The sequence below is a fragment of the Rhineura floridana genome, chromosome 22, assembly GCF_030035675.1.
Source record: "Rhineura floridana isolate rRhiFlo1 chromosome 22, rRhiFlo1.hap2, whole genome shotgun sequence".
Lineage (NCBI taxonomy): Eukaryota > Metazoa > Chordata > Lepidosauria > Squamata > Rhineuridae > Rhineura > Rhineura floridana.
The window spans coordinates 17,126,719-17,152,961 of record NC_084501.1 but is presented as its reverse complement, the minus strand read 5'-3'; the positions used below and the strand labels follow the sequence as shown (position 1 = coordinate 17,152,961).

General features: G+C 47.9%; 2 protein-coding genes across 5 annotated transcripts in view; both read left to right on the top strand.

The window, feature by feature from the left end:
• Positions 1-7,040, top strand: part of TPM3 (tropomyosin 3) — a 56,594-nt gene extending 49,554 nt beyond the window's left edge. For all 4 annotated transcript variants that reach the window (XM_061606194.1, XM_061606192.1, XM_061606199.1 and 1 more), the window contains one exon: positions 5,550-7,040. In XM_061606194.1, the coding sequence (XP_061462178.1) occupies positions 5,550-5,632 (83 nt within the window). In that variant the 3' untranslated portion in view covers positions 5,633-7,040. The remainder of the gene's footprint in view (positions 1-5,549) is intronic.
• Positions 7,041-8,925: 1,885 nt separating this feature from the next.
• NUP210L (nucleoporin 210 like) overlaps positions 8,926-26,243 on the top strand; it is a 57,496-nt gene continuing 40,178 nt past the window's right edge. Inside the window, exons 1-16 of the mRNA XM_061606878.1 lie at positions 8,926-9,203; positions 10,532-10,668; positions 11,767-11,898; positions 13,274-13,367; positions 15,320-15,470; positions 15,982-16,114; positions 18,152-18,310; positions 18,714-18,782; positions 19,030-19,136; positions 20,137-20,277; positions 20,496-20,633; positions 22,426-22,581; positions 23,048-23,246; positions 24,632-24,777; positions 25,206-25,427; positions 25,805-25,978. Of these exons, the coding sequence (XP_061462862.1) occupies positions 9,031-9,203; positions 10,532-10,668; positions 11,767-11,898; positions 13,274-13,367; positions 15,320-15,470; positions 15,982-16,114; positions 18,152-18,310; positions 18,714-18,782; positions 19,030-19,136; positions 20,137-20,277; positions 20,496-20,633; positions 22,426-22,581; positions 23,048-23,246; positions 24,632-24,777; positions 25,206-25,427; positions 25,805-25,978 (2,331 nt within the window). The 5' untranslated portion in view covers positions 8,926-9,030. The remainder of the gene's footprint in view (positions 9,204-10,531; positions 10,669-11,766; positions 11,899-13,273; positions 13,368-15,319; positions 15,471-15,981; positions 16,115-18,151; positions 18,311-18,713; positions 18,783-19,029; positions 19,137-20,136; positions 20,278-20,495; positions 20,634-22,425; positions 22,582-23,047; positions 23,247-24,631; positions 24,778-25,205; positions 25,428-25,804; positions 25,979-26,243) is intronic.

Here is a 26,243-nt window from a genome sequence, read left to right as displayed (position 1 = left end):
TGGTTAAGGTGGTGGACTACGACCTGGGAGAGCAGGGTTCGAATCCCCACATAGCCATGAAGCTCACTGGGTGACCTTGGGCCAGTCACTGCCTCTCAGCCTCATGAAAAACCCTATTCATAGGGTTGCCATACGTCGGAATCGACTTGAAGGCAGGACACATTCTTCCATTGCTGCTTGCAACGTTTCCCCGCCCCGCGGCCCTTCACGAAGGCAAACGCTTCAAGCTTGGTCAAAATGGATTGGGCAACAAAAGTAAATCTGCAACTAACAACGCAGGAGTGTCCGGGGCATTGGGTCATCTCGGCCAGTATTATCAACACTGACTGGCAGCAGCCTTTTGGGACGGGTTTTCCTACCTTTTAGGATTGGGGGGCACATCTGGAAATGGAAAAACTCTCATGGTTGACACAAAGGCCCATTTCACAGAACAAAACAACTAGCGATGCCTCTAATCTGTGCCCCCCCCAAAGAACAGGCAACCCACTGTGCTCCCAAAACAAAACTGACACATGGGGAACACTTCCCCCCCTCCGCCCCAAAAGCCAGACAACACCCTCCCAACAACTCAGGCTTACATTTAACATTTTATTCAGAGTAGACCCCATTGAAATTAATTGACCAAAAGTTAGTCATGGTTATTAACTTTAGTGGGCCGACTCTGAGTCCACAAGTTAACTGAGTATGGCCTCATTTAAAACAAACAGAGCAGTGGGGTGGGCCTCGCCGAGCGCCAAGTAGGCATCATAGCGCTGAGGCTTCGGATGGGAGTCTTTACCCACCATCATTGCAGGTGGAGCCTTACGCACGAATGGAGACCCCTTTCTCTGTGTGGCTGGGGCTGTCGGAGGGTGGGACTTGAGGGCTCGGGCGGCAGAGCCTGCGCAGCTGTGCCAGCGTGGCAGATGGTGGTGCGTTGACCTGTTTGGAGGCCCTGCCACGCACTACAGGTAGGGAGAGCATCCTTCCCCATGTGGGGCTTCCCCCTGCTGGTTGCACATGAAGTGTTTGGCACAGTGTACTTTGCCAGGTGGTATGTTTATGTTTAATTAAATTTTTATACCGCCATAGCCAAAGCTCTCTGGGCGGGTTACAACATAAAAATCAGTATACAATATACAGTTCATATTTGGTACAATTAAGAGGAAAAGCAATACATCACATTTTAAATAAACAGAACTAAACGATAAACAATAAATCTCAACAATGTACAGAACATAAAAGAATAAACAAAACCAACCAAATGTAACAGTTGATGATGATGATGATGTACTGCCTTCAGGTAGATCCCGACTTATGGCGTCCTTATGAATAGAGTTTTCATTGTAAGCGGTATTCAGAGGGGGTTTACCATTACCTTCCTCTGAGATAGAGAGGCAGTGACTGGCCCAAGGTCACCCAGGGAGCTTCATGGCTGTGTGGGGATTCGAACCCTGGTCTCCCAGGTCTTAGTCCAACACCGTAACCCAGCCTTTCCCAACCAGTGTGCCTCCAGATGTTGTTGGACCACAATTCCCATCTTTCTTGACCATTGGCAATGCTGGCTGAGGCTGATGGGAGTTGTGGTCCAACAACATGTGGAAGCACACTGGTTGGGAAAGGCTGCCTTAACCACTACACCACACTGGCTCTCATAACAGTTAAACAAATATCTAAAAATATTCTCCAATGTGGTATAGGCCAAACCCCTGCCTCTGAAAGTAAGGAAGGGTCTTGGTCAGCAGAGCTGGGAGAAGGGGAGACCCTTGCCTGACACTGCAGAGAGTCGCTGCCGTCATTCCCCGACCGTTGGCTGTGCGGGCTGGGTGGCTGATGGGCGTCCAGTGATATCCGGAGGGCCACGGCCTCCCTACCCCTGGGGAAGACAGCGCTAGGTTAGATGGACTGCTGGCCTGGCTCGGCAGCTTCATATTTACCAGGCTGTGGTTTCTGTGTGGCACTCGCTCTCCCTCAGCCTGGGCGTGCCCTACCCCAGTTCTTGGGGTGGCTCAGGCTGTCCCCCCACCAAAAGTCAGGAATGGGTGAGCTCTCTGTCGCCTCCTTGTGTTTGGTGTGGGGACAAAAATCTGCCTTCCTGGGATCTCCCAAGTTGACGCCTGCCTCTGTGGTGGGAATGCACACCTTTCTGCTTGGGTGGATGCCCCCTGCTGGCATAAGCCCCGAAATGTGCTCCCAGGCAGCCTGCATGTGCCAATGTGGGCCCAAGACGGGGGCATTGCTCCTGTGCCATCTCTCTCTTTTTAAAAAACCCAACACTTCCGTTTTCTCTAAAACAGGTGTGAGGTAAGGAACCCTTTCTACCCCCTTGCGCCATGTACTGACTAAACCTTATTCCTGCCTGCAGATCCCACCTTTATTTTCTTCAACCGCTCTAAAACGGGCAGCCTCCTCCTTCCCTTTTGATTTATGCCGCTTTCCTCTTATTCTGCCTCCTCTCCTGCCACCTCGGCCAGCCTTGCTCGGGCGAGTCTTTTTCCTTTCCCTTGAATCCGGCCGGGTTGGCTTAGCGTAACGGAGGCGGGAAGAGGCCCATCTTTTGGTACTCGACTAACCTTCCTTTTTTTTTTCTTTCTCGTTTATTTTCCTCCCCTAATCTCCTCTTCTTCCTGCCGCTGCAGAGCGTCTGTACAGCCAGCTTGAGAAAAACCGGCTGCTCGCTAACGAGCTGAAGTTAACGCTGCATGATCTGTGTGACTGAGAAGGGGGGCCCTCTGATCCTGTGTAAAAACCAGCTCATTTGGCGAGGCTGCCGGACGCAGACTGAAACCGGAGCGCACACTCCTTCCCCCCTCCCCCATTTTAAAGACTGGCTGACTTAGGGCACTAATTGTCGTTTAATTGAAGCATTTAATGCTTAGCCTTCCTAATGTACTTACTTTTCTAAGCTCTGGTTTTTTTTTAAAGCACGTTATTAATCATTGCCTGTACTCTTGATGCAGTAGACCGCTAGATTGCTAGCATATGTTAAAAGAGACATCGGGCACAGGTCCCTAATAGTAGTTTCTCCCTATAGAGAAGGGGTGGGGGACCTGTGGCCCTCCCTATGTTACTGGACTGCAACACACACACACGTGTGATTATCCCTTGCCAGTGGCTGAGGCTGATGGAATTTGGAGTCTCAGGAGCACCTCGAGGGTTCCAGGGTTCTCCAGCCCTACTGCCGAAGGCTGGTCTAGCGGCGGCTGCTCAACTGTCATGCCGTGTGCAGGAGGAAGTGTGGCGGTTCTAGATTTCTCTTCCCGCCAAGCAAGCTGCTGTCGCTAATTTGGTTGACCTCTCCCCTTTCCTAATACCTGCAAGGGGTATCGTCTTCTGCACCTAGACTTCTCCTCTCACCATTAGGCTTCTCTTGCATGGATTGACTTTTTTCTAAAAGTCACTGTTTTCCTTTTTCCTGTACCAATAAAACCACTGGCCCACTTGGCATGCGCCTGGGGTGTCTTTTCCCACCTGATCTATCTTTCGTTAAACAAATAAATGTTGTCCGGTGGAGAGAGAAAAGGGGAGAGGTCTTGGTTAGTGGAGGAGATTGGGTAGGTATCGACCACTGGAGCCACGCCTGGATGGAAGGGGCGCCCTGCCTCTACGGGAGCAGCAAACTGACAGTGTGAATGCCCTGGAAGCGATTGGAGGCAGTGTGCTGTGTAAGAAGCACGTATTCTTTATTGTACAGGGGAAAAATATCTTTTAATGCTTGGTTAAATCCCACACCTGCCTCTGTCATCTTGGGACTCTCCAGGCTTGGTCCAGAAGGAGATTCCCTGCTTGTGCTTTTTCCACACACTGTTCTGAAGCTTGTGAATGCATGCGAGCACCCGCTCTCCTCCCAAAACCAAGGTGCAGAGCGAAACTCTGCCTGACTTATCTCTTTCTGCGCGTGCGCACATGCGGCAGCCTGCAACAGGTCTGTCTGCTGCTTTGGCTTGCGAGTCTTTACCTGGGCACACCTGGGGCAATTTCTGAGATGCTGTGCCTGTGGTAGGTGCTCTCCTCACTGATGTCTCAATCCCCACCTGCCCAAATCGATTGGGCCTTCTCTACAGCCTGTCTTGCCTCTTTAAAATCCCCGCCGCACACCCCTTGGTGGTGGTGGTCTCTGGATGCTTTCATGTACCTACTTGAATGGGTGTGAAGTAGCTTTAAAAAGATGAGCGATGACACGTGCATCACCTCTGCATGCTATATGGCTGTGTTTGTTTTTATAAGGCCTCGGGCTTGCAGAAAAGGCAGTCAAGGTGCAACAAACAAGGCAGTTGCTTGGCTTGCTTTGGATGTGTGTGTGCGTGCGTGAGAGAGAATGTGGAATGCAAATCATTTTTCCAGCATCTTTCATGGGCCACTGCAAAAACAAGGTGCTGGACTTGATGGGCCACTGGCCTGATTCAGCAGGCTCTTCTCATGTCAAGTGGAAAGATCAAGTATATTATGATCTGGATTATGTATACTGTATTTCACAAGTGCAGAAAACCCACAAAATGCGGCACTGGATTCAGTATTCAAGGGGTGTCTTGGCTTTGAAAACAAAACCCAAGCTGCTGGTCCTTAATGCTGCCAAAATGTACCCAAAAGTTTGGTGGCAGTGCCTGCTGTAGCTGGGGTGGAGTGGCCGACTTGCAGAACGATCCTGTGTATGTTTACTTGGGCACTGTGGTGCTTGCACCCTGGGTAAGCGTGCATTGGATTGAGGCCTGCAATGCTAATGTTCTCCCATCGCTGTCAGTAGCTGAATGGCCCTGAATGCCAGTTGCTGGGAATGGCAAAAGGGGAGAGTTCTGTTGCACTCAAGTCCTGCTTGCAGGCTTCCCATTGGGGCATCTGGCTGGCTACTGTGAGAACAGGAAGCTGGACTAGATTGGCCTTCCGCCTGATTCAGCAGACTCTTCTTATGTTCTTGGGAGCAACAGTGCGGGAGGGTCCTTTTGTTCACATCCTGCCCGTGGGCTTCCAGGTGGAATCTGATTGGCCAGTGTGAGAACAGGAGGCTAGTCTAGATGGGTCTGTGGCCTGATCAGCAGCTGGGCTCTTCTTAACGTTGCTAGCATTTAAGGGACAAGGCTTCAGTTCTGAGTAGCTCCTCCACAGTTAACGAAACCTAAATGAAGGGTTCACAAAAACGGGAAACTGAGCCAGTTTGGGTCACAATGGTTGCAGAATCCCAGTTTCGGGATTTGGATTGCCTGGGCACAGGGTGCGTGTCTGGCAGCATTTCGGGGCGCTTTGTCCAGCATGGGTGTATGCTGGCCTGGGAACCAAGTCTCACTGCACTCGAATAACAAAACATACACTCATGGAGGGTGGGGTTTGGTGGGTAGTACTGACGTTTGGGCTTGTGATCTAGGTGGGGTAAGGTAGATTGGGGAGGGGAGCACAACCCACGGCCTTGCAGATAGAAAGCTTGGTGTGGCTGCGTTGCTGTGGAGAGCACTGCATTGCTGGGGAATGTCACCTGTTTTTTGGGGGGGAGCAGGGGTGTGCTAGGAGTGGCCGGCCCTCTCTCTAGTTAGGCCCGTTTTGACTTACTATATGCGGTCTCCGCTCTTCCCTTCCAGATAAACTGAAATGCACCAAAGAGGAGCATCTCTGCACGCAACGGATGTTGGACCAGACTCTGCTTGACCTGAACGACATGTAGAACAGCCTGCCTGCCAGCCAGCCTCACCTGGCTTTCTCCCACCTCACCCCCAATCCACTGCCTTTCTAGCCATTTGAGCGGCAACTTTCTGCTGGGGCCAGCTCTGTCTTTTAAAAAAGAAAAGGAAAAAAAGTTGACCTCTCACCCTTGAAGGGGGAAGGTCAAAGGTTATCCTTCCAACTTTTGTTGCCAACTTAACCAAAAGCCTCTGCCAAACCACCTCCCTCTCCCCCTTCCCCAGGCAAGGATTACAGGCCATCAGACTGGGCCGAATCACCAGCAGCAGCGTCAGAGAGGGAAAACATGCCGGCAACGCATTACTGTGGGGGGGAGGGTGTGTGCAATTGTACACTTCTTTGTAATCGTGGGGGTGGTTTTGTGGGGTTCTCTCTTTTTTTGGTAAATGGCCGTTGCATACATCACATGTAACTCCTGAGGCTCGCAGAGTAGGCATTTTAAGGTTTGTGGTTTAACCCTGTTCTCCTTCTGTCCCTCTTTTTGGCTTGACGGGTTTTTTCTGGGGACGGCTTCCGTGGTCTGTGGAACGGTAGGAAAGGTCCTGCATAGGCCAGCTGATCAAAAAGCACCACGGAATCTGTTGCGGTTGGGGAGGAATTTGGCCTCTGCACAGAGTCCCTCGTCAATTTTTTTTTTCTTTGGTGGTGGTGGGAGGAGAATCTAGGACTTCCTCGCTTCCAGCAGAGGCATCGGACTTTTTTTTTTTTGTCTTTGCCAAAAACGTGCAGTCTTAACAAACATATTCCCTCCTGTGCTTTATAGCTATTTCTAGTTTTGGGGAAACTATTAAAAATATCAGGTTTTTTTAAAAAAATGATCCGTTTTACTCTGAACACACCTAACTATTCCCTTTGGGCACCTTGGCCTTCCCTGTCTCATGTTCACACACCTGGTTACTAAGACCTGGCAACCTCCCCACTTTCCCATCCCTTCCGTAACCATGAAATCTCATTCCCCTGCTAGGCTTAGCTTGCTCTGTGCTTTTGGGTAAAAGCTTTTGGTAGCTTCTGTGTATGTGAGTGTGAGGATAGGGGCTTTTATCATAGCGCTCTTCTGGACGCGAAGGGTTGATTCCCTCCCCCTTCTTGAGCCAGGATCTTACTGTACTGTCTTGAAAAACAAAACTGGATACCAGCCACCATGATGCTCTTTCCTGTTTGGAGACTTGATGTATCGGGGTGCGTGGCGTTATTCTTTTGCTTTTGTGTTTAAAAAAAAAAAACCTCTTGGGCCTTGAAGGAAGAAGGAAGCGTTCTCGTTGCAGTGGCTATTTTTTAGGGGCCAGTATGGAGAAATGAGGAACCATATCAAGTGTTTTGATACTAAAAAACCTTTTGTCTTTTATTGTCTTTTTTTTTTTTTGAAATAATAAACAGAAGCATTCCCTCCAGCTCCTTGTTCTTCTTTTAAAAAAACAAGGGTCCTATTAATGATTAATATTAACATGTGGGGGGCAGGTACGGGTGTTTTGGGAAGGGGAGAGAGATGGTCTTCCAGGTAGTCACTCCCAAGTTCTATAGGGCAGTGGTGTTAGTCTAAGGGCCGTGTTCCTTTGTGGCGAACCTTCGAAGGACCTGTGCTAGCTTGGGTGGATCATTGGGTGCGACTCTTAAACCTTTTTTCCACAGTAGGCTACATCCTATCCAAAACTCAAGAGGTTTCTGCATTCAATATATCCACCCAGCCCCCTCTGCTTCCAGGCACACAAACATAAGAGCCCTGCTGGCTCAGGCCAATGACCCATGTAGTCCATAAATCCTGTTCTCACAGTGGCCAACCAGATACCTATTCTGGAAAGCACACAGGAGCACTCTCTCCTCCCGCTGTTTCCAGTAGCTGGTATTCAGAAGCATAATGCCTCTGACTGTAGGTAGAATACAGCCATCATGGCTAGTAGTTACTGATAGCCTTCTCTGTGTATTTGTCTAATCCTCTTAAAGCCATCCAAGCTGGTGGTCATCACTGTCACCTGTGGCAGCAAATTCCACAGTCTTAACACCTAGAATAGTAGAGTTGAAAGGGACATGTAAGACCATCGAGTCCAACCCCATGCTCGATGCAGGAATCCAACCTAAAGCATACCCGACGGGTGCCTGTCCAGCTGCCTCTTGCATGTCTGCAGTGTTGGAGAGCCCACCACCTCCCTTGGTCATTGGTTCCATTGTACTGCTCTACCAGGAAGTTTTCGTTCGTGTTCATATGGCTTTAAAGGTAAGAGCAGAAGACATGTTCACGACATGATGTGGGCAAAATGCCCTCCCTGCCGTATCGGGCTGCCTTTTGGGGGAAAGGCACCTACATCAGCCACCCTTGCTTACAGCTAGAAGCTCTTTTGGATGGTTGGGTGTTCAGACCTGGCATCCACTGAAATGTGAGCACGTTTAATGTAGGAGACGTCAACCCAGTTCAAACAGGAACTGAGCAGGAAGAGCAAATAATTCTTATCTGTTGTAGATTTTAAAAGGGGTATTTACTGAGTCCTTTTGCGTAGATTTTAAAAGGGGTATTTACTGAGTCCTTTTGCAGCTGCCATCGGAGGGATCAGTGTGCCCAATAGTGCCCCCTGCACGTGCGCCATACGCTTTAAATGTCCCTCTCTAAGAAAAGGTTATAGATTGTACAGCACAGTGGGGAGGAGAGCCTGGCTGGGAGTCCAGTCTGTGAGTTCAAATCCCCGCTCGTGTCTCCAGCGTGTCAAGGGCCAGCTAAAGATCACCCCCACAGTGAGTGGCTCAGGAGTTACGTGCCCTGCCACCTGTACAGCTGTGGGCAAGCTGCAGAGTCCCAAGGAGCCCAGGAGGGGTAGGCTGAAAAAACATTGATAGTCCCAAGGTCAACCAGCAAATTCATGGTCTTTTGCTGCAAGTACGGACACTAACCTACACATCCCTCTACAAGCACAAAAGAAAAACGCGTTATAAAGAAGCCAAGGGAGTGAGGTGCAGTTACGTCTCAAGACTGAACAGGTGGACGCCTTAGATCCAATCGGGTTTTGCAAATGGGTAGACAGTGATTGGTACAAGGCCTCCTGCGGTTCCCTAAAGAATAGACTGCACGAGCTGGCACTTAAAATGGGAAGAAGGCTAAATCCTCGCTAGCGCGGCGAACTCGCTTCCCATCTCAGGGCAGAGGCCGCTGTAGTGTAGATCGAGCATGCGCACACTGATTCGGGCGGACCAGCAAGAAAGGAGCGCATGCGCACGGCGTGAAGGCGGAGGGAAAAGGAGGGGAGCATGCGCGCGGCCACCACGTCGAGTCGGAACGGCCCACCCCATAACAGCCCTAAGCGCAGACGCGTGCGCGGACCTACGGCACGCGCGGAGCAGAGGAGGGAAAACAAGACGCCATTTTGTGCCGCGGTTTCGCGCTTTCCTTCGACGATGAGGCCGGGCTGGATCCCTCCGGCGAGGCCGGCCCTTTTCCTCTTCGCCTTGGTGCTTCTGGCGAGGCCGGTCGGCGCCTATAAGTTGAATGTGCCGAAGGTGTTGTTGCCCTTCAGCCGGGACAAGCGCGTTCCCTTCGTGCTGGGCGCTGAGGGCGGTTGCTACTCCTGGTAAAGGGAGGGGCCTTTGTGAGGGGGAGGGCGACAAACCAGCGGGGGGCGTGGCTAAGGTGGATAATATGGGAGGAGCACGAGCGTGCAATGGCGATGTCATAGAGAGGCGAGGCAAAGAGTTGTTGGCCTCATTTAAAACTATTTTGAATTTTTTGTAATTGAAAAAAGTTATTTTTACTTTGTTGCAGAGCTTGGAAAAGTTACTTTTTTGAACTACGACTCCCATCAGCCCAATCCAGTGGCCATGCTGGCTGGGGCTGATGGGAGCTGTAGTTCAAAAAAGTAACTTTTCCAAGCTCTGCTTTGTTGTTTGTTTTGAGATTTGTTATCCTACCGTACACTTTTACATTTTTTTTAGAACAGCTTACACACAAAATTAAATAAGCAACCAGTGTCCAAATATATCATTGACACTGCAGCCCTGTTATTACTCACTTACTTGGGAGTAAGGCCCATTTTTTTCAGAGCAGGCATGCCAGACCCAGAGAGATTTCCTCCCGTTGTACCTTTAAACTAGATGAGTAGGCAAAAGCATCTTCTCCTGCCAGTACCCCCCTCCCATTTAGCAGTACCTGGTCCCTTAGCAGAATTCTAGGTTTCCTGTGCTGAAGAGGGAACAGGAGGGGTGCCTGGTCTGCGTGCCGGTTCCAACAACTGGAGCCTCTACCTATGCACCTCAAGCTGTAGCAAGTTGCATTGATCCACACACACAGAATTAACGAGAACAATCCCAAAAAACTAGATTGACATATTTGCTTTCATGCTAACAAATGCGAGACTGCTGCTTATAGGTTAAAGGCTTACAGATCTAAAAGAAAAAGGAACGGGAAAGGGGTAAATTCAGGTACTGGCCACTTTGAATGACCAGGTGGGATTGCCTGTGGTGGAGGCAGAGGGGAGGGACCAAGTGGCAGGGGAAGGGTCGTAGCTCATGGGTAGAGCACATGCACCTTGCATGCCGAAGGTCCCAGGTTCAATCCCCAGCGTCTCCAGGTAGGGCTGGGAGATCTACCCTGGAGAGCCACTGCTAGTCTGCGTAGAGGCAGTGTTGAATTAGCGGTCTGCACAAAGCAACTGTCTATGTCCTAGCTGCCAATCCAAAAGAGGTGGGGGGGGGATGGACTCTCTGTCTTGCCTCTCCCGCAAGCGCAGCCAGGAAGAATGTCTGCTGATGTAGGCAGTTCTGGGATGGGAGGAGCCCAGTTGGCAGGGGCGGAGGGCTTGCTACCTTCCCATCTTCCCACTCTGTGCTACAGGTAACAGAGGTTTCCTTGGGAGTGGGGAGGAGCACTTGCAAGCCTTGTCACGTGTGTCCTCCTCTACAGGTACTCCACACGCCACGACACAGTCACCATTGAGCCAGTGTACGAGAATGGTACTGTTTGCTCACAGAAGGCTTTGCTGACCACCTGCTCTACACAGGCCACAAAGCTGGCCAGTGTGATCATAGCAGAGGAGACAGGTAGGTGGGCTGTGCCCCACTCCACACCAGTTGCAACAAACTCCAGCTAGAACAGGGGTGAGGAACCTTGGGTCTGGGGACTCAAATGCGGCCCTTCAGGTTGCTCTATTTAGCCCTCAGAACTACTCTCCCCTGCCCACATCCTCATTGCCAGGCCCACCCCTCACTTGGTTTGCTTCTCACCATTCTTGAGAGTTTTTGCCTGGCTGGAATGTGCTGTTGAACTCTGATCTTGCCTCTTGCTTGCCTGGATAGAGGATCAGAGAGCGTGGGTAGACACTAGCTTACTGTCCAAAGGTAAAATGTACATTCATTGCTCTGTTCCCTTTGCACATAACAACAACAAAACCACCGGCATTTAACCCCTGGAAGGTTGTCCAGAGGGGAATGTGGCCCTCAAGCTGGGAAAGGTTCCCCTGAGCTTGAAACTCTCCCCTCCCCCTGCCTGCCCTCCTCCAGCTGCAGAACTGCTGCTTCTCACAATCTCTGCCTCACCTCTCCATATGAGTGGCCCATTCAGAAAACATGCACAATAGGGATGGGGAACCCAGGCTCCTTCAAAGGCTGTTCAAGTCCAGCTTCAGACAGTTTCTGCCACCGTGGCCAAAGGTTGGGGATGAATCCAGCAAACATCTTGGAAGCTACAGGTCTCCCACCTGTGATCTTTAGTGATTAGGATTGTACTTCTAACCTGGGAGTAAAACATGGGGACTTAATTTCTCAGTAAGCGTGAATAGGACTGGGCTGAAGGAATCATTAACATTCTTTAGTCAAACCCCCTCCCCCCCCCCGTATCACCATAGGCAAAAGCGTAAAGACCCATTTATGGTAATCAGGAAGCAGACTCAGAGTAACACAGTCGTTCCAAACATATCTGTGCTTATCAGAACTTTCCACTGGCTTGCAATTTGCTGTTTTCTTTCTGTTCTCTTCCCCCACTGCAGCCTAAGCTTTTGGCCTGGTGTTTTGGAATGCAATGTGGGGCCCTGACAAGCAGTGGCAGTCCACCCCCTTCCCTCGGTCTTCCCTTTTTATGAAATGCACATGCAGGGTGACATGCGGTGGGCGGGAGACACCCACTTTGGCTCCTCTTCCCAGTGACAGGTCACTTGCTGCGTTGCGATGTCATTGTGGATCTCATAGACCATGTTGAAATCATCTCCCGAACTCGAGAGATCTATGTGGAAGATTCCCCGCTTGAGCTGAGTGTGAGAGCTCTAGATGCTGAAGGTACTCTTACCAGGGGAAGCCTGTGGTGATAAAAACATCTATGTATTTTGGAACGTTGTACGTCTGTCTGTTTGCTATGAAATTGGACAGTTCTTCAGAAATCATAACCAAATTTTTCATGATAGTTCCTGAGGTCAAAGCGTAGGTTTTCGTCTATATTTGGACACAATTAGATGCCATTTTGAATCAAGATGGCAAACTGCACCTTTCAAAACTGCACTGATTTTAACCAAATTTTGCATAATGGTTCCTGAGGTCAAGGAACAAGTTTTTATCTATGTTTGGATACGATTGGACACCATTTTGAATCAAGACGTGATGGACTGAACCTTTCAAAACTGCACTGCGTTTTTGGTTTCTTAGAATTCCTGAGCAATGCCAGGTATCAGGCTGCTCGTCATGTGTTAGCCCAGTTCTGTGTATCTCTTTGTCTATATTTCCATTCTCCTCTAGTGCCCTGAGGAGGGGGACAAAGGTCAGGTGCATTGCTTGAGGGGCTTCTCAGAAGCATCTGGGCAGGTGTGATTTCAAACTTGACTCACTAGATCATTGCTCTTCAATCTTGGGACCCAGATGATGTTGGACTACAACTCCCATCAACCTTAGCCAGTGTAGCCAAGAATCGGAACTGTGGACCATCAACATCTGGGGACCGAAGGTTGAAGAACACTGGATTAGACAGACCTTTGGCTGATCCAGTGGGGCTCTTCTTGTGTTCTGCTGACATTACAGGATAAGTCACCATGCCCTTTTATCTCTTTAATTATGATGCCTGAAGTTAATGAGCAGTGTGATCTGTCTTATCCAGAACTGCTCTCATTTGGAACCTTCCCTGTCCTGCATATGTTGCTTGTGCTCTTCACCCTCACGTAGTTTTGGAACATATCCCGTTAACGGTCCTCTCTGTTACAGATAAGGATGTCAAGGTGAATGGATCTGGAGGCAATAGGCGTGTTCCATGCACACTTTTCGAAACTCAACTAAGGGCCAAACTAGACATGATGTTTGTCAAGTAGTTTGGCTATTTCTTTTAACTGTAACATATAATCAGCATGGGGGAGAGGACCAAATCAGGACCATGGTGTGCGGAGAGGAAGGATTAAACTTTGTCTTGGTACAGGCCCGATCGGAATTCCACATGGAAGAAAAACTCCCATTGATGCCAGTGGGCAACCTGCCAGATCAGGACCACAGCACAGTCAGAGGGCTAACGCTTCTCCCCATACACACACATACCATGGTCCTAATCCATCCCCCCTCTCCTCCCACTGGCTTTTTGTTAAAAAAAAAATCAGCCACACAAAGCCAAGCTGCATGATAAGCATCTCGCCTCCTTTTGCCCTAAGCCTGGGCTCATAATGGATTCTGTCTGCAGGGAACACATTCAGCAGCTTGGAATGGCTGGAATTTGAGTGGAGCATCGCCAAGGACGATGAGATGGAAAACGTGGAACCGTCAAGCAAAATTAGGTAAGATGAACTCCTAAACGGCACGGTCCGATTAATAATATCATTGGTGTTATGGGGTGGGTGTGCTCTAGCAGACAGAGATTTGAACTTGAGCAATTTCATCCCATTGCATCCTTGCTTTGAACTCTTTGGCTCGGTCTTGGGAAGGTTGCTCACTCTTGCCTTTTACAGGTGGAGGACTCAGTGGCAGGTGGAACAAAATAAAACACGATAAAGTTATTGCAAATTCAAAGCATGGGATTAATAACAATCTTCAGCACATTTCTTTAATTGTGTTCCATGTATGACATTCTTAGGACTACTCCAGATGCCCTGTTTATTCAGCATTCATCCTGATTTGCTTGCTTAAAGCTTACATATTGGTTAGATTAAGTGGTGCGCTGGCTTTTTTGAGTGTTCATCCTGATTTGCTTATGGAGTGCTTACACGTCTTCCCATTAAATCATTCAGCATCCCACACTAGGGATGGAGGAGAAATCAAGTTCAGTTCTTAGTTAAAGGCAAACCTGCCTGATTCACACTTTCGAAAACAATTGTTGTTGTTGTTATGTGCCTCCAAGTCAACTACGACTTATGGTGACCTATGAATCAGCGACCTCCAAGAGCATCTGTCATGAACCACCCTGTTCAGATCTTGTAAGTTCAGGTCTGTGGCTTCCTTGATGGAATCAATCCATCTCTTATTTGGCTTTCCTCTTTTTCTACTCCCTTCTGTTTTTCCCAGCATTACTATCTTTTCTAATGAATTATGTCTTCTCATTATGTGTCCAAAGTATGATAACCTCAGTTTCATCGTTTTAGCTTCTAGTGACAGTTCTGGTTTATTTTGTTCTAACACCCAATTATTTGTCTTTTTTGCAGTCCATGGTATGCTCAAAGCTCTCCTCCAGCACCACATTTCAAAGGAGTTGATTTTTCCCTTATCTACTTTTTTCACTGTCCAACTTTCACATCCATACATAGAGATCAGGAATACCATGGTCTGAATGATCCTGACTTTGGTGTTCAGTGATACATCTTTGCATTTGAGGACCTTTTCTAGTTCACTCACAGCTGCCCTCCCCAGTCTTAGCCTTCTTCTGATTTCTTGACTGTTGATTCCATTTTGGTTAATGACTGTGTCGAGGTATTGATAATCCTTGACAAGTTCAGTGTCCTCATTGTCCACTGTAAAGTTGCATAAATCTTCTGTTGTAATTACTTTAGTCTTTTTGACGTTCACATAATCCAAAACACAGCCATCCTTTGAAATTCACACTTCTCTGAATTTTGCAATGCAGTTCTCCAGCCAGATAATGTGTACATAAATGCAGCTACTAGGGTAAAGTTGCATAAAAATGCATGAATTAGTGAAAACAATATAAAAAGTGAATTATATTAGTGGAAACTGCTTTGCAAAAGTGTGTGTATTAGGAGAAACTCACCCTAAAACGTTGATGAATTTTCATGAGGACATTTTTTAACAATATATAAACTGATACGCAAATATGAAGAAATGAACTTAAAACTGAGAAACTGAGAGAAACTGAAATTGACAGATAGAGAAACTGAAATTGACAGATAGAGAAACTGAAATTGACAGATAGAGAAACTGAAATTGACAGATTCAGCCATCCTTATCCCACACTTTTCAATACATTTCCCCATCGCTTTCCTAACCACAAAATGGCAGGGGTTTTTTAAGTGGATTTGTTGCACTAGGATAACAGAGTGCTTTACTCCATTTTGATTGCACAAACCTAAATCACGTACACTTAAAAGCCTCGTGCTAATATAGTGACAGTCTGGAGGCACTCTTAAAGTTGTGAAGGAAACGTGCTACATTCCAAACGGAATAAACTACAACATCAGATGGCTTCTCCCAAAGAATCTTGGCCTTTGTGGTTTGATGCAGTGATTGCAGAGAGACAGACCTTTGTTCTTCCTGTAAAAGCTGAGTTTGGTCTCTTTAGGATTTTAAAATATTCTGAAGCAGAATATTCTCCACCAGACTACGTAGTTGAGATGGAAAGAGAGGAGAAACAAGGAGATAGGATTCTGGTGTCAGGAATCAAAACAGGCGCGGCAGTCGTAAAGGTCCGAATACAGGAGCCTGTTTACAAGGTGGGTTATCCTCATTGGGCCTTCAGAGGGATACTGGGAGTGGCAGTGCAATAGAGGTCACATCCACACTATATGTTTAAAACGCTGTTATACCACCTGAGTAGTCATGGCTTCCCCAAAGGATCTTGGGGACTGTAGTTTGTTAAGGTTCTCCTAACAAATCTCAACACCCTTTGCTACAGTTCCAGGGATTCTTTGGCGAAAGCCGTGACTGTTCAAAGTGAAATAAGAGTGCTTTAAATATGAGCTGAAAGTGGTGCAGTGGATGGAGCCATCGTCATCCCTGTATCCTGTGAAGGTTGCACCCAAACAGCTGCCATTCTCTCTTTACCTTGGGCGTCAACAAGAAAAGGCATATTAGGTGGTGGCATCGCTCATTCCTTTTTTAATTTTGAATTACAACAAGCTTAAGTAAAATGATTGTAAAGAATTCTATACTTACAATTTCTGTGTACTTTACTCTTTGCACGTGTCTGGTTTGGCTTTGTTTTTTTTGTTTTGAATCTGTCAGAAAGTCGCTGCCGCCCTGGTGCGTCTGTTGGTTTTGGAGAACATATTCTTAATCCCTTCCTATGACGTCTACCTGCTGGTTGGAGCCTACATTAAGTACAAAGTTGGCAAAATAGTTCAGGGAAAGATCACAGGTACACTTTTAATGCACTGGGCAATCTTTTCTAAGTGGAATTCAGTCACCTAGTGATGAAATCCTGTGCATGTTTACTCAGAAGTGCCCCACTGTGTTCATTCACTAATAAGAAGGAACGCAGCAGAAACTTGATTCAGTTCATTCTTAAAGGCAAGCCTCCCTAATTTTCACTTCCCAAGGCCATGAATGAACCAAGACACAGCCCTCCTTTGAAATTCACGCTGCTCCAAATGTTGTACTGCAGTTCTCCTCCCAAGTCACAAATACAGAAAGGCATATAGTTGAGTAAAGTGTGCATACAAATGCATATATTGGTGAAAATAATTTACAGAAATGTATTATATTAGGAGAAAGTGCTTTGCAAAAATGTGTATAGGAGAAATTTGCGCTACAAAGTTGATGAATTCTCATGAGGATTTAAAACAGCAACAGTGCAAGCTGATCAGCAAAAGTGGGGAATGGAAGGTAAGAGTGGGAAGAAAATGAGGAACAGAGGGAGCCAGAATTGACAGAGTCGCCTCTCCCTATTTGCTAGTGAGTGTCTTTTGGTTGCAGCCTATATAAGAACATAAGAAGAGCCTGCTGGATCAGGCCAGTGGCCCATCTAGTCCAGCATCCTGTTCTCACAGTGGCCAACCAGGTGCCTGGGGGAAGCCCGCAAGCAGGACCCGAGTGCAAGAACACTCTCCCCTCCTGAGGCTTCCGGCAACTGGTTTTCAGAAGCATGCTGCCTCTGACTAGGGTGGCACAGCACAGCCATCACGGCTAGTAGCCATTGATAGCCCTGTCCTCCATGAATTTGTCTAATCTTCTTTTAAAGCCATCCAAGCTGGTGGCCATGACTGCATCTTGTGGGAGCAAATTCCATAGTTTAACTATGCGCTGAGTAAAGAAGTACTTCCTTTTGTCTGTCCTGAATCTTCCAACATTCAGCTTCTTTGAATGTCCACGAGTTCTAGTATTATGAGAGAGGGAGAAGAACTTTTCTCTATCCACTTTCTCAATGCCATGCATAATTTTATACACTTCTATCATGTCTCCTCTGACCCGCCTTTTCTCTAAACTAAAAAGCCCCAAATGCTGCAACCTTTCCTCGTAAGGGAGTCGCTCCATCCCCTTGATCATTCTGGTTGCCCTCTTCTGAACCTTTTCCAACTCTATAAACCGTAGAGGATTTCTGACCCTCCAAAAGTTTTTGGGCTACAATTCCTATAATCTCTGACAGTTAAATATCCCATTTAACCGCTTAGAGATTTTGTTACAAATCAAGCAGTGTATAAATTTTGTTAAATATATAATACATTTTAAAAAATTGGTTTTGGCCTATAAAGCTTCGCATGGCTCAAGACCCCCAATACCTCAAGTACTATCTTTCCCGTATGAACTCACCCAAACACCTAGATCAACATCTGAGGCCACTGTGTGTGCATCCTCTGAGAGATGTTTGGAGCATGGCAATCGGAGAACAGGCCTTTTCTGTGGCCCCTCCTCTGTCTTCCCCTCCATCCCAGTTGTGGGATGCTTTCCCCAGAGAAGCGTGCCGGGTGCTAACTTTGCCATTTTTAATTTGGATTCCTGCATTGAGCAGAGGGTTGAACTTGATGGCCTTCTAGGCCCCTTCCAACTATGTGATTCTATTATCTTGTTCTGTTGAGACTCAGGATGGCTGACAGCAACTGGGTCCCCTCCAGATGTTTTGGACTACAACTCCCATCATCCCTGACTGTAGGCCATGTTGCCTGGGACCAACGTCGGTTGTAGTCCTCCAGGTTGGAGAAGGCTGCCTAACAGCAATTTAGCAGTAAAGGCCTCTCACACAAAAACAAAGAAGAAGAAAATGCTATGTTGCATGCCACTTTTGAGTGCTTTTGTCAAGTTGGAAAAGTGAATCAGGCTTCTTTTTTGAAGGAAATAGTACTGGAACTTGAAGGCAATACTTGGATGCCACCCGATGTCCCTGCTGGATAGGGTCAGGAGAAGGAGGTCCGCAGCTACTGACTGCTCATTGTTAAATCCCCTCCCCTTCTTTCCACAGAGGTGGAATTGCCCCTGGAGCATTATGTGCTGGAACTGCAGGATGAAGTCAAAGCATCTGACAGGTCCGAACTCCTCCCTGTGGCCCGACTGGATGCAAAGACAGCTACCATCACCGCCATTCAGCTGGGACAGGTTAACCTGGTCTTAGTCCACAAAAGTATCCTTTGGAGATTAGGCTGGCCTGTGGCAGCAAACCCTATCCCTGAAGTCTGGCACAGTCCAACTTCTAGCACAAACGCTTGTGCACTAGCGGACAGGTGAGCTTTAGCCCTGTGCAGGAGAGGAATCCCATGCGATTGCTGTGCTAGTGGAAACCCATGTAACAGACTGCACACCCTGTTGTGTGACAGAATTCCCAGCAACCTTCTTACACGTTCTCTTCCGCAATGAAGTTCTGCTGATGCAAAACACTTCACCAGCGGAACAAGCATACTGCTAAGTGGCTTTGACTTAGCGCCATATTGGATGCAATCCCTTGTTAATTCTGGGAAGTTCTTTGCCCCTTTCATCCTCTCCCTCTCTGCTTACAACAAGGCTGGATTCCTTACCGAAGAGATAAGACATCCACATGCGAGGATCATCTGGACTCCCCAACTGCAGCATATATGTGGTAGAGCCTGGATTTTTAGGTAAACCATCCCTCTGGGCGCCACGCAGAGTTCTGATTATGCACACTTGTTTCTTTCCCTCGCTAGCTCATACATTCTCGCTGAGAGAAGGCCAGCCAAGGTCCAAGCGTGGGCAGCATCTAGGGAACACAGCGCTGGATGCTGTCACTGCTAACTGTGAAACGTAGCCCACCGTGCAGTTTGCTTTTCTTTGTCTCACCTCATGGAAACGCTTTTCCTTTGGCTTCCTTTGTGCTGTTGATTGCAGGTTTCACCATCCAGCCTGGCAACAGGTGGACACTTGAAGTGAAGCGAGGGTATACCATCACAGTTGAAGTGTATGATAAATCAAGCACCAAGATCTACCCATCTGATGTGAGTAGGTGTCCACTGGGGAAGACGCCAAGGATCTCCCCAAAATGCCAACATTAACTGGCAATGAGATTCTCCTGTGTATGTTTTCTCAAGAGTAAACCCCCCTCCCCTGAAGTCAGTGGTAAACGTTCATAGAATTACAGCCTTGTAGTGGAACCCTGTGAACATTTATTTGGGAGAAAGGCCCATTTTACTCAGTGGAGTGTAATTCTGAGGGTTGCTCTGCTGGGAGACCTATCACAAAGAATTAAGGATGTGAGTCTCCAACTTCCCCCGCCCCCTGCAGATCACCTGAAAGTTACTGAGGGTTTTGGTGATTTTTCTGCCTGTTGTAGCAATTATAATGTGCTGTGCTGGATGCTCTGTGATTCTAATTATATTTTTACAGACATGACATGGACCACCTGAATGAAGGTTGTGGACCACAGGTTTGGAACTCTTGAGCCAAAGGATTTTTTTGCCTGTCTGGGCTTTTGGGTTTGCAAAAATAATAGGGAATCCCTCCAAACTGACTTTTTTGCAGGTGTATTCTGCAATGTGTAATTGACGCAATAACAGTGCATTAGCGGTGGATTTATGCTGGACCATCCATCCATCATTATGCTTTATTAGTTGCTCTGCGGTGCTTCCCCAGTGTTACTGCATTATTGTCATCTAGAAGGGCAACAAAAGCAGGACAAAAAATAAAATAAACCAGATCATATGTGGTATGGAAAGTTAAAGGATTTCAGTAGGAAGCTGCAGGCCATGCACTGGTTAGAAGTGAAGCAGTATGTCCAGCCTGAAACCTTTGCAGGTGCAAACAGTATTGAGAGCAGGCTCGTTTATAACATCTCAACATCATCATGAATACACAATAAAAAGGATGGAATTGAATTGCCCAACTCCAGGAACACAAGGATGCTATTTATCTCTGGCCTTTTTGTTTGGGCCTCTGATAAAAAAGTCCTTGCCACACTTCTCCTTCTTCTGACGTCTTCCCCATTCTCTTGATTTCCAGAATCTCCGGATAACTCACAAGTTTCCTGAGGAATATTTTGATGAGTTTACGTCTTCAGTGAACGGTTCCTACCACATTGTTCAGGTTCTGAAGGATGGCATCACCATAATTAAAGCCACGCTGGTGTCTGTTCTCCTCCAGGTAAAAGAAAAGACCCTTAATTGAAGCAACTGATGGATTTTGTCTTGTCTCATCTTCTGGGTTTAAAATAATAATCATAATAGGCCTTAACATTGGATGTGGGAGCCTAAGAATTTGAAATATTCTGCTACCCCTGCAGGCTGTAATATTTCTTTCTTGGTGTGTGTGTGTTTAAGGTTGAAAGTTCAGACCAATCATTCCTCCTTCCTTTCCTCCAGGAGGGTTCAGAAGATTTCTTAGTATCCCCCATCAGCCATGAGCAAGAAGTGAAGATTTACCTTCCCATCACGCTGACGCCCTCCTTCTTGGCCTTCCCGCACCATCCTCTGGATGTCTTGTATCGCTACAGAGTTCAGGTGAAGTTGTCCAAACTTTGGGGAGACAGATCCAGGAATGCCCTTTGTTCCTTTTTTTGTTAACAACATTCTTTGCTATAGGAAAGAAAAATGGCACCTGTTTCCTTTTTGATTTTAATCTACTTGTGCTTTCCAAGCTACAAACAACTAACGTCTACAACAACGGGTTGTATTCATCACAGTAATTGGGTAAAAGAACTTCCCCTCCCTCTATGTAGCTCAGTGGTACAGTGTCTGCTTTGCATGCAGGAGGTTCCAGGTTCGATCCCTGGCACGTCTAGGTAGGGCTGGGAAAGATTCCCTGTCTGAAACCAAGGAGAATCTTTGCCAGTCAGTGTTGACAACACGGAGCTAGATGGACCAGTTGTCCAACACAGTATAATGCATCTTCCTATGTTCCTCCCTAGCCCCATGTACCCCCCACATCCCTCAAAATCCGCTCTGGGGGTATCTCCCACCCCTCCGGAGCAGATTTGGGGGGGGGGATACGTGATGGGAGGAGAGGGAGGGGAAGCTCCATTGTGCGAGTGGAAGCCGTTCTGCTTGTGCAACAACATGGTGTGATTTTTGTTACTGTTATAGACTTATATTTAATTTTATTTATTTATTTATTTATTACATTTATACCCTGCCTTTCTTTCCTTGCTTGAAACTCAAGGCGGCTTCCATATGGTTCCCAGGCGGTCTCCCATCCAGGCACTGACCAGACCTGACCCTGCTTAGCTTCGGCAGGGTGCTGGCCTCGTGTGCCTTCAGACCATAGCCTGGAAGATAAAAGCAGTCAGATTATTTATTTATTGCATGTATATACCGCCTCATAACTGAAGCAGTCAGATTTAAAACCATGCCGCAGAATAAAATAGCACAGCCAGGGCAGAATAAGTACTGGACAATTAGCCAGTAAGATTTCTTTAAAAAGCCACGTTTTCACCTCTTGTTGGAAAATTGGCAGTGACGGGGCTAGACAAGCTCTATATCTTAAGAGCACCGCCACATACAAGGTGCTGCTCTTAGATGCATGAAGGGCAGGAACGGGTCCTTTGTGTCTTCGTTGCTGGGCTACCTGTTCCAAGGTGTTTTCCATCAATGTAAAGACACAAATAAAAGCCAATCCAAACACAAAGTCAATCAAACAAGAAAGTTCGTATGGCATAAAAACTGGGGCCTTCCAGGCTGTCACTCTTGGGGTGGGATTCAATCTTATACCAGAAAATGCAGGTTCTGCAATTAAAGCCGATATGCATTTCTTGTGCAACAGACACCCTCCCCCATCCCACATCTGACTTTTTGTGAAAAAGTGTTGGGGAAAATGCACTGGGAAGTGTGGGATGAACATTTGCCATCTAACCTCCCTGCAAACAAATCAGAATGAATGCTAATAAATGGGTCATTTGGAAGCGACCAGTGAGAATCTCTTACTAATACCCAAATACCCAATGGAATAAAAGTGTTCCCCCAGCCCCATTTACCAGAGCAGGCCAGTGAAAAAGAACATTCCCCAGGAGAGAGATCCACAACTCGGGTGCAACCACAGAAAAGTCCCAGCTTCTGTAGACGACAACCTGATCTCCTTAACAGGCTAGACCCAAGGGGGGAGGGGCGTTCCCTATATTGAGTTTTCTAGTACTGAAATTCTAGCCACATGAGCTCGTGTTTATATTTTCACAAACATTGCTTCTGATCCACTTGCATGCATTTTCACACCCATGCAGGTAACGTAATCAAACCTGATTTGGGGCACACAGACATATTTCTCTGTCTCTCTTGGTTCTGCCCTCCCAACTTTTCACAGGTAGAGGGAGGCAGCGGCAACTTCACCTGGACCTCTTCCAACCAGACAGTGGCCACCGTCACTGTCAAAGGGGTGGTCACGGCAGGGCTCGTTGAGGGGCAGAGTGCTGTGCAAGCCAGAGATGTGCAGAACCCCTTCCATTTTGGCGAAATAAAGGCAAGTCTTCTGCAGTGTGGCTGGCTGGTGTAAGTTCAATTGTTTACTGGGGCAAAACTGCCCTGTGGACTTAAAACTGCCTTAATCGGTCACAATAACCTGGTGTCTGTGGTGCCTAGAGGTCTCTTACACAAAGCACTCTTATCCTTCCTGGAATGTTTGACAAAAGCCATGGTTAGGCCTCCGTTTCACTTTCTTTCATTTTCTAATTTCCCAGCCTTATGTTCACTTCTCCACATTTCTGCATCGGCTTGTGATTTTTCCCCATGACATCCCACATGAGGCATTTCTTGCCTGTTCAGGATGCATCTCCCCCTCAACCTTTGTACTCCCTCCAGGGGTGGAATTGCTGGGCCCTTTTTGTCATGGGTATCCCCTTGTTCATCTTGGGGCATTCTGAATCCCTGGCCCGCCGATCCATCCTCCTTTGGTGCTCTTTAACCCTTGTCCCCACCTGCCTCCTCAGGTGTACGTGCTCAAGCTCTCGAAGATGGAGTTCTTGCCGTTCCACGCAGACATTGAGATCGGACAGACCTTGGAACTTCCTCTCATGATGTATCACGTCACAAAGGAGACAGGGGAGACCATCGCTTTCAGTGACTGCTCCCTCTTAGCCCTGGATGTCAGCATGGATAAGCAAGGAGTGTTTGCCTTAGATGAAGAGGGTAAGAGGGCAGCTTTCTTTCCTCCCCTAAACCTGAACAGACATCCACTCCTGTTCTGCTCTTCCGTTTTATGACGGCATTCCATACATTCTGATGCAAACCCGGAGCAGAGACTTGTGCAGGCCTGTCTTTCCAGCTTTGGAGTGGAGCTGCAATGGCCATGGCTGGGTGGTTCAAGGCACATAGCTGAAGGCCCCTCCAGACTGGTGGTGCTGTTTGTTTTGCGGGTGTATTCTGCAGCCTGTCGATGACACGATAACGGTGTGTTAGTGGTGGATTGATACTGGACCATCTGCACTTCACTCCGCTTTATGAGTTGCTCTGTGATGCTTCCCCAACGTTACTGCATGGTTGCCCTCTAGAGGCGTACTCTAGTGCCACAAATGTGGGTCAACGTCCCCCGACCCCAGAAGATTTGTGGTATGCAGACCGCTTATTCCTCTGTCTTTAGCTCTGGCCCAACAGTGGTGTTGGAGAGAGAGGGGGCGATGGATTCCACTGCCTTCTCGCTTCTCTGCCTGGCGGGCAAGCGGGTGGTAGCAACAAAGGGCCAGAGCTCATAGGCAAAGCATCTGCTCTGCGTGCCGAAGGTCCCAGGTTCGATCCCCGGCATCTCTGGGTAAGACCCTGTCTGAAATCCCAGAGAGCTGCTGCCAGTCAGTGTAAACAATACAGAACTAGATGGACCAAGGATCTGACTCAGTCTCCTAGGTTCACCGATTGGAAATGAAGCAGTACGTCTGCCCCGAAATGTCTGCAGTATTGGAAGCGAGATCGCCTATAACTGCCCCCAGACCATCACGAGTACAAATCAGCACACAAATGCACAGTGACGTCTGGAGGGGCCTGTAGTGGCAGACCATGTGCTTTGCGCATAGAGAGACCCTGTCCCAGACATCTCCTCCGAAAAGGATCTCGAGTAGCAGTGCCCATGGATAACTTCCTCCGCCTGAGCCACCGGAGAGCCACTCCTAGAGCAGCCTTTCCCAACCTTTGCTGGACTCCAGTTCCCATCATTCCTGACTGTTGGTCGTGCTGGCTGGGGCTGATGGGAGTTGTATTCCAGAAACATCTGGGGACCCAAAGGTGGAGAAAGGCTGACCTAGAGTAGACCAGCCTTCCCTTACCTGGATTCTGTTGGACTACAACGCCCATCAGCCCCAGCCAGCCTGGCCAGTGGTCAGAGATGTTGTGAGTTGTAGTCCAGCAGTAGCTGGAGGCCCCCAGGGTTGGAGCAGGCAGCACTGGGGTAGATGGACTGGTAGCGTAAGGCAAAATGGATAAGTAGAAGCTGTCCCATTTTGGTCATCCCAGCCTCCTGGGGCTAGACCTCTGCCGCCCTGCATACATGCGGCAGAAAGAGCAGTGGTACTCTTGTTTGATAGGTAAGCAGAAAGCCGGCCCAGCCTTCTGCTCCAGCATCCAGCTAGCAGCAAAGTCTCTCGGGCATACATTGGTGACAGCCAGCGCCACCGTCTACGAGGAGTATTTTGAAACTAGTGCCACCTTTGCTGCTTACGAGCCACTCAAGGTCAGGAGGCACATCCCCTATGCTAGTAGGGTGGAGTGGGCACTACTGCCTATTTCTGTTCTCTCTTTTGAATTCTGGGGAAGGGCCGTAGCTCAGTGAGAAAGAATCTGCTTTGCATGCAGAAGGTCCCAGGTTTAATCCCTAGCTCCTCCAGGTAGAGCTGGGAATGTCCCCTGTGTGAGCTGCTGCTGCCAGTCAGTGTAGACAGTACTGAGCTAGATAAACCATTGTCTGATAAGGCAGCTTCCTAAGTTTCTTGCTTGCAACCTGATCTATTGTCATACTAGCTTGCCAGCAACTAGGGACATGAGCTTAGTTAAAAAGCACAGTCCTCCCTATTGGAAAAACAACCAGTGGGGGAGTTGGGGGCTCTTTGGGTCAATCCTTTGCAGGCCAGTGCAGAGTTAACTCCTTTGTATAATGGGCAGGCTGTGAACCCTGTGGAGGTGGCTCTGGTGACCTGGCATTCGGTGAAGGAAATGGTGTTTGAGGGAGGACCCAGCCCGTGGGTTTTGGAGCCATCCCGCTTCTTCCTGGAGCTCAGAGTGGAGCATGAGGACAAAGTCCATGTGATGGAGGTTCGGTTGCCGGCCAAGAGGAAGCAAAGCCAGTATATTTACCGGATCACATGCCGGGAGTTGGGGGAACAGGTAGGAGAGAGATGTGTGTGTACTCCCTCCCCCAAGATGTTAAGATTTATAAGAATCAAAGTGATTGATAAAGAAAGGTTTGGAAGGAAATGAAGAAAATTCCACATGCAGCCTCCATAGTGCTGGCCCGTCTTAAACAGGCGGCACTATGACAACTCTAGCTGGGCTTGGTTTATTCTCCCTTTTAGCTGTGTGCAAATTCCATAATGCTGCCCTCTTCAAGCTTCAGTGGTATAGAGGGTTCACATTTGGCTTTCTTAGTCTAACACTGTGAAATAAACCAATCCAGTCCAAAGGCCACATTTAAACTTTATGTGTAGCTACATTTGCAAAGCCTGCTGGCTGATGACCATGCTTCCTTTGCTGGTTCCCCAAAGGTGTTCACGTTCCATGTGGGCAATCATCCGGGCGTGCTGAACCCCAGTCCCGCTGTAGAGATGGTGCAGGTGAGGTTCATTTGTGCCCACCCTGCCAGCATGGCCGTGACACCTGTGTATAAACTGGCAGCTGGGACTCCGCCTTGCCCCCTGCCTCAGCACCACAAGCAGCTGGTAAGTGTCATGGAAAGCAAAGTACTGCGAAATCACCTCAGTGGTCTCAGTTTGTTTGGGAATCTCTGGGAGATGTCAGGCAGACTGTTTTGGGTTGCATGAATTAATGTTTGAAATACCAGATTGCAGGGCTGGAACTCAAAGCTACAGAGGCTGGGAGTGGGGACAGCAGAGTGGACCATCTGGTACTATCTGAAATCAGAGTAATTTATGGCTTAGCTGAAAAGAGAAAGTGTGATGTTGGTCTTATTGATAGGAAAGCAGT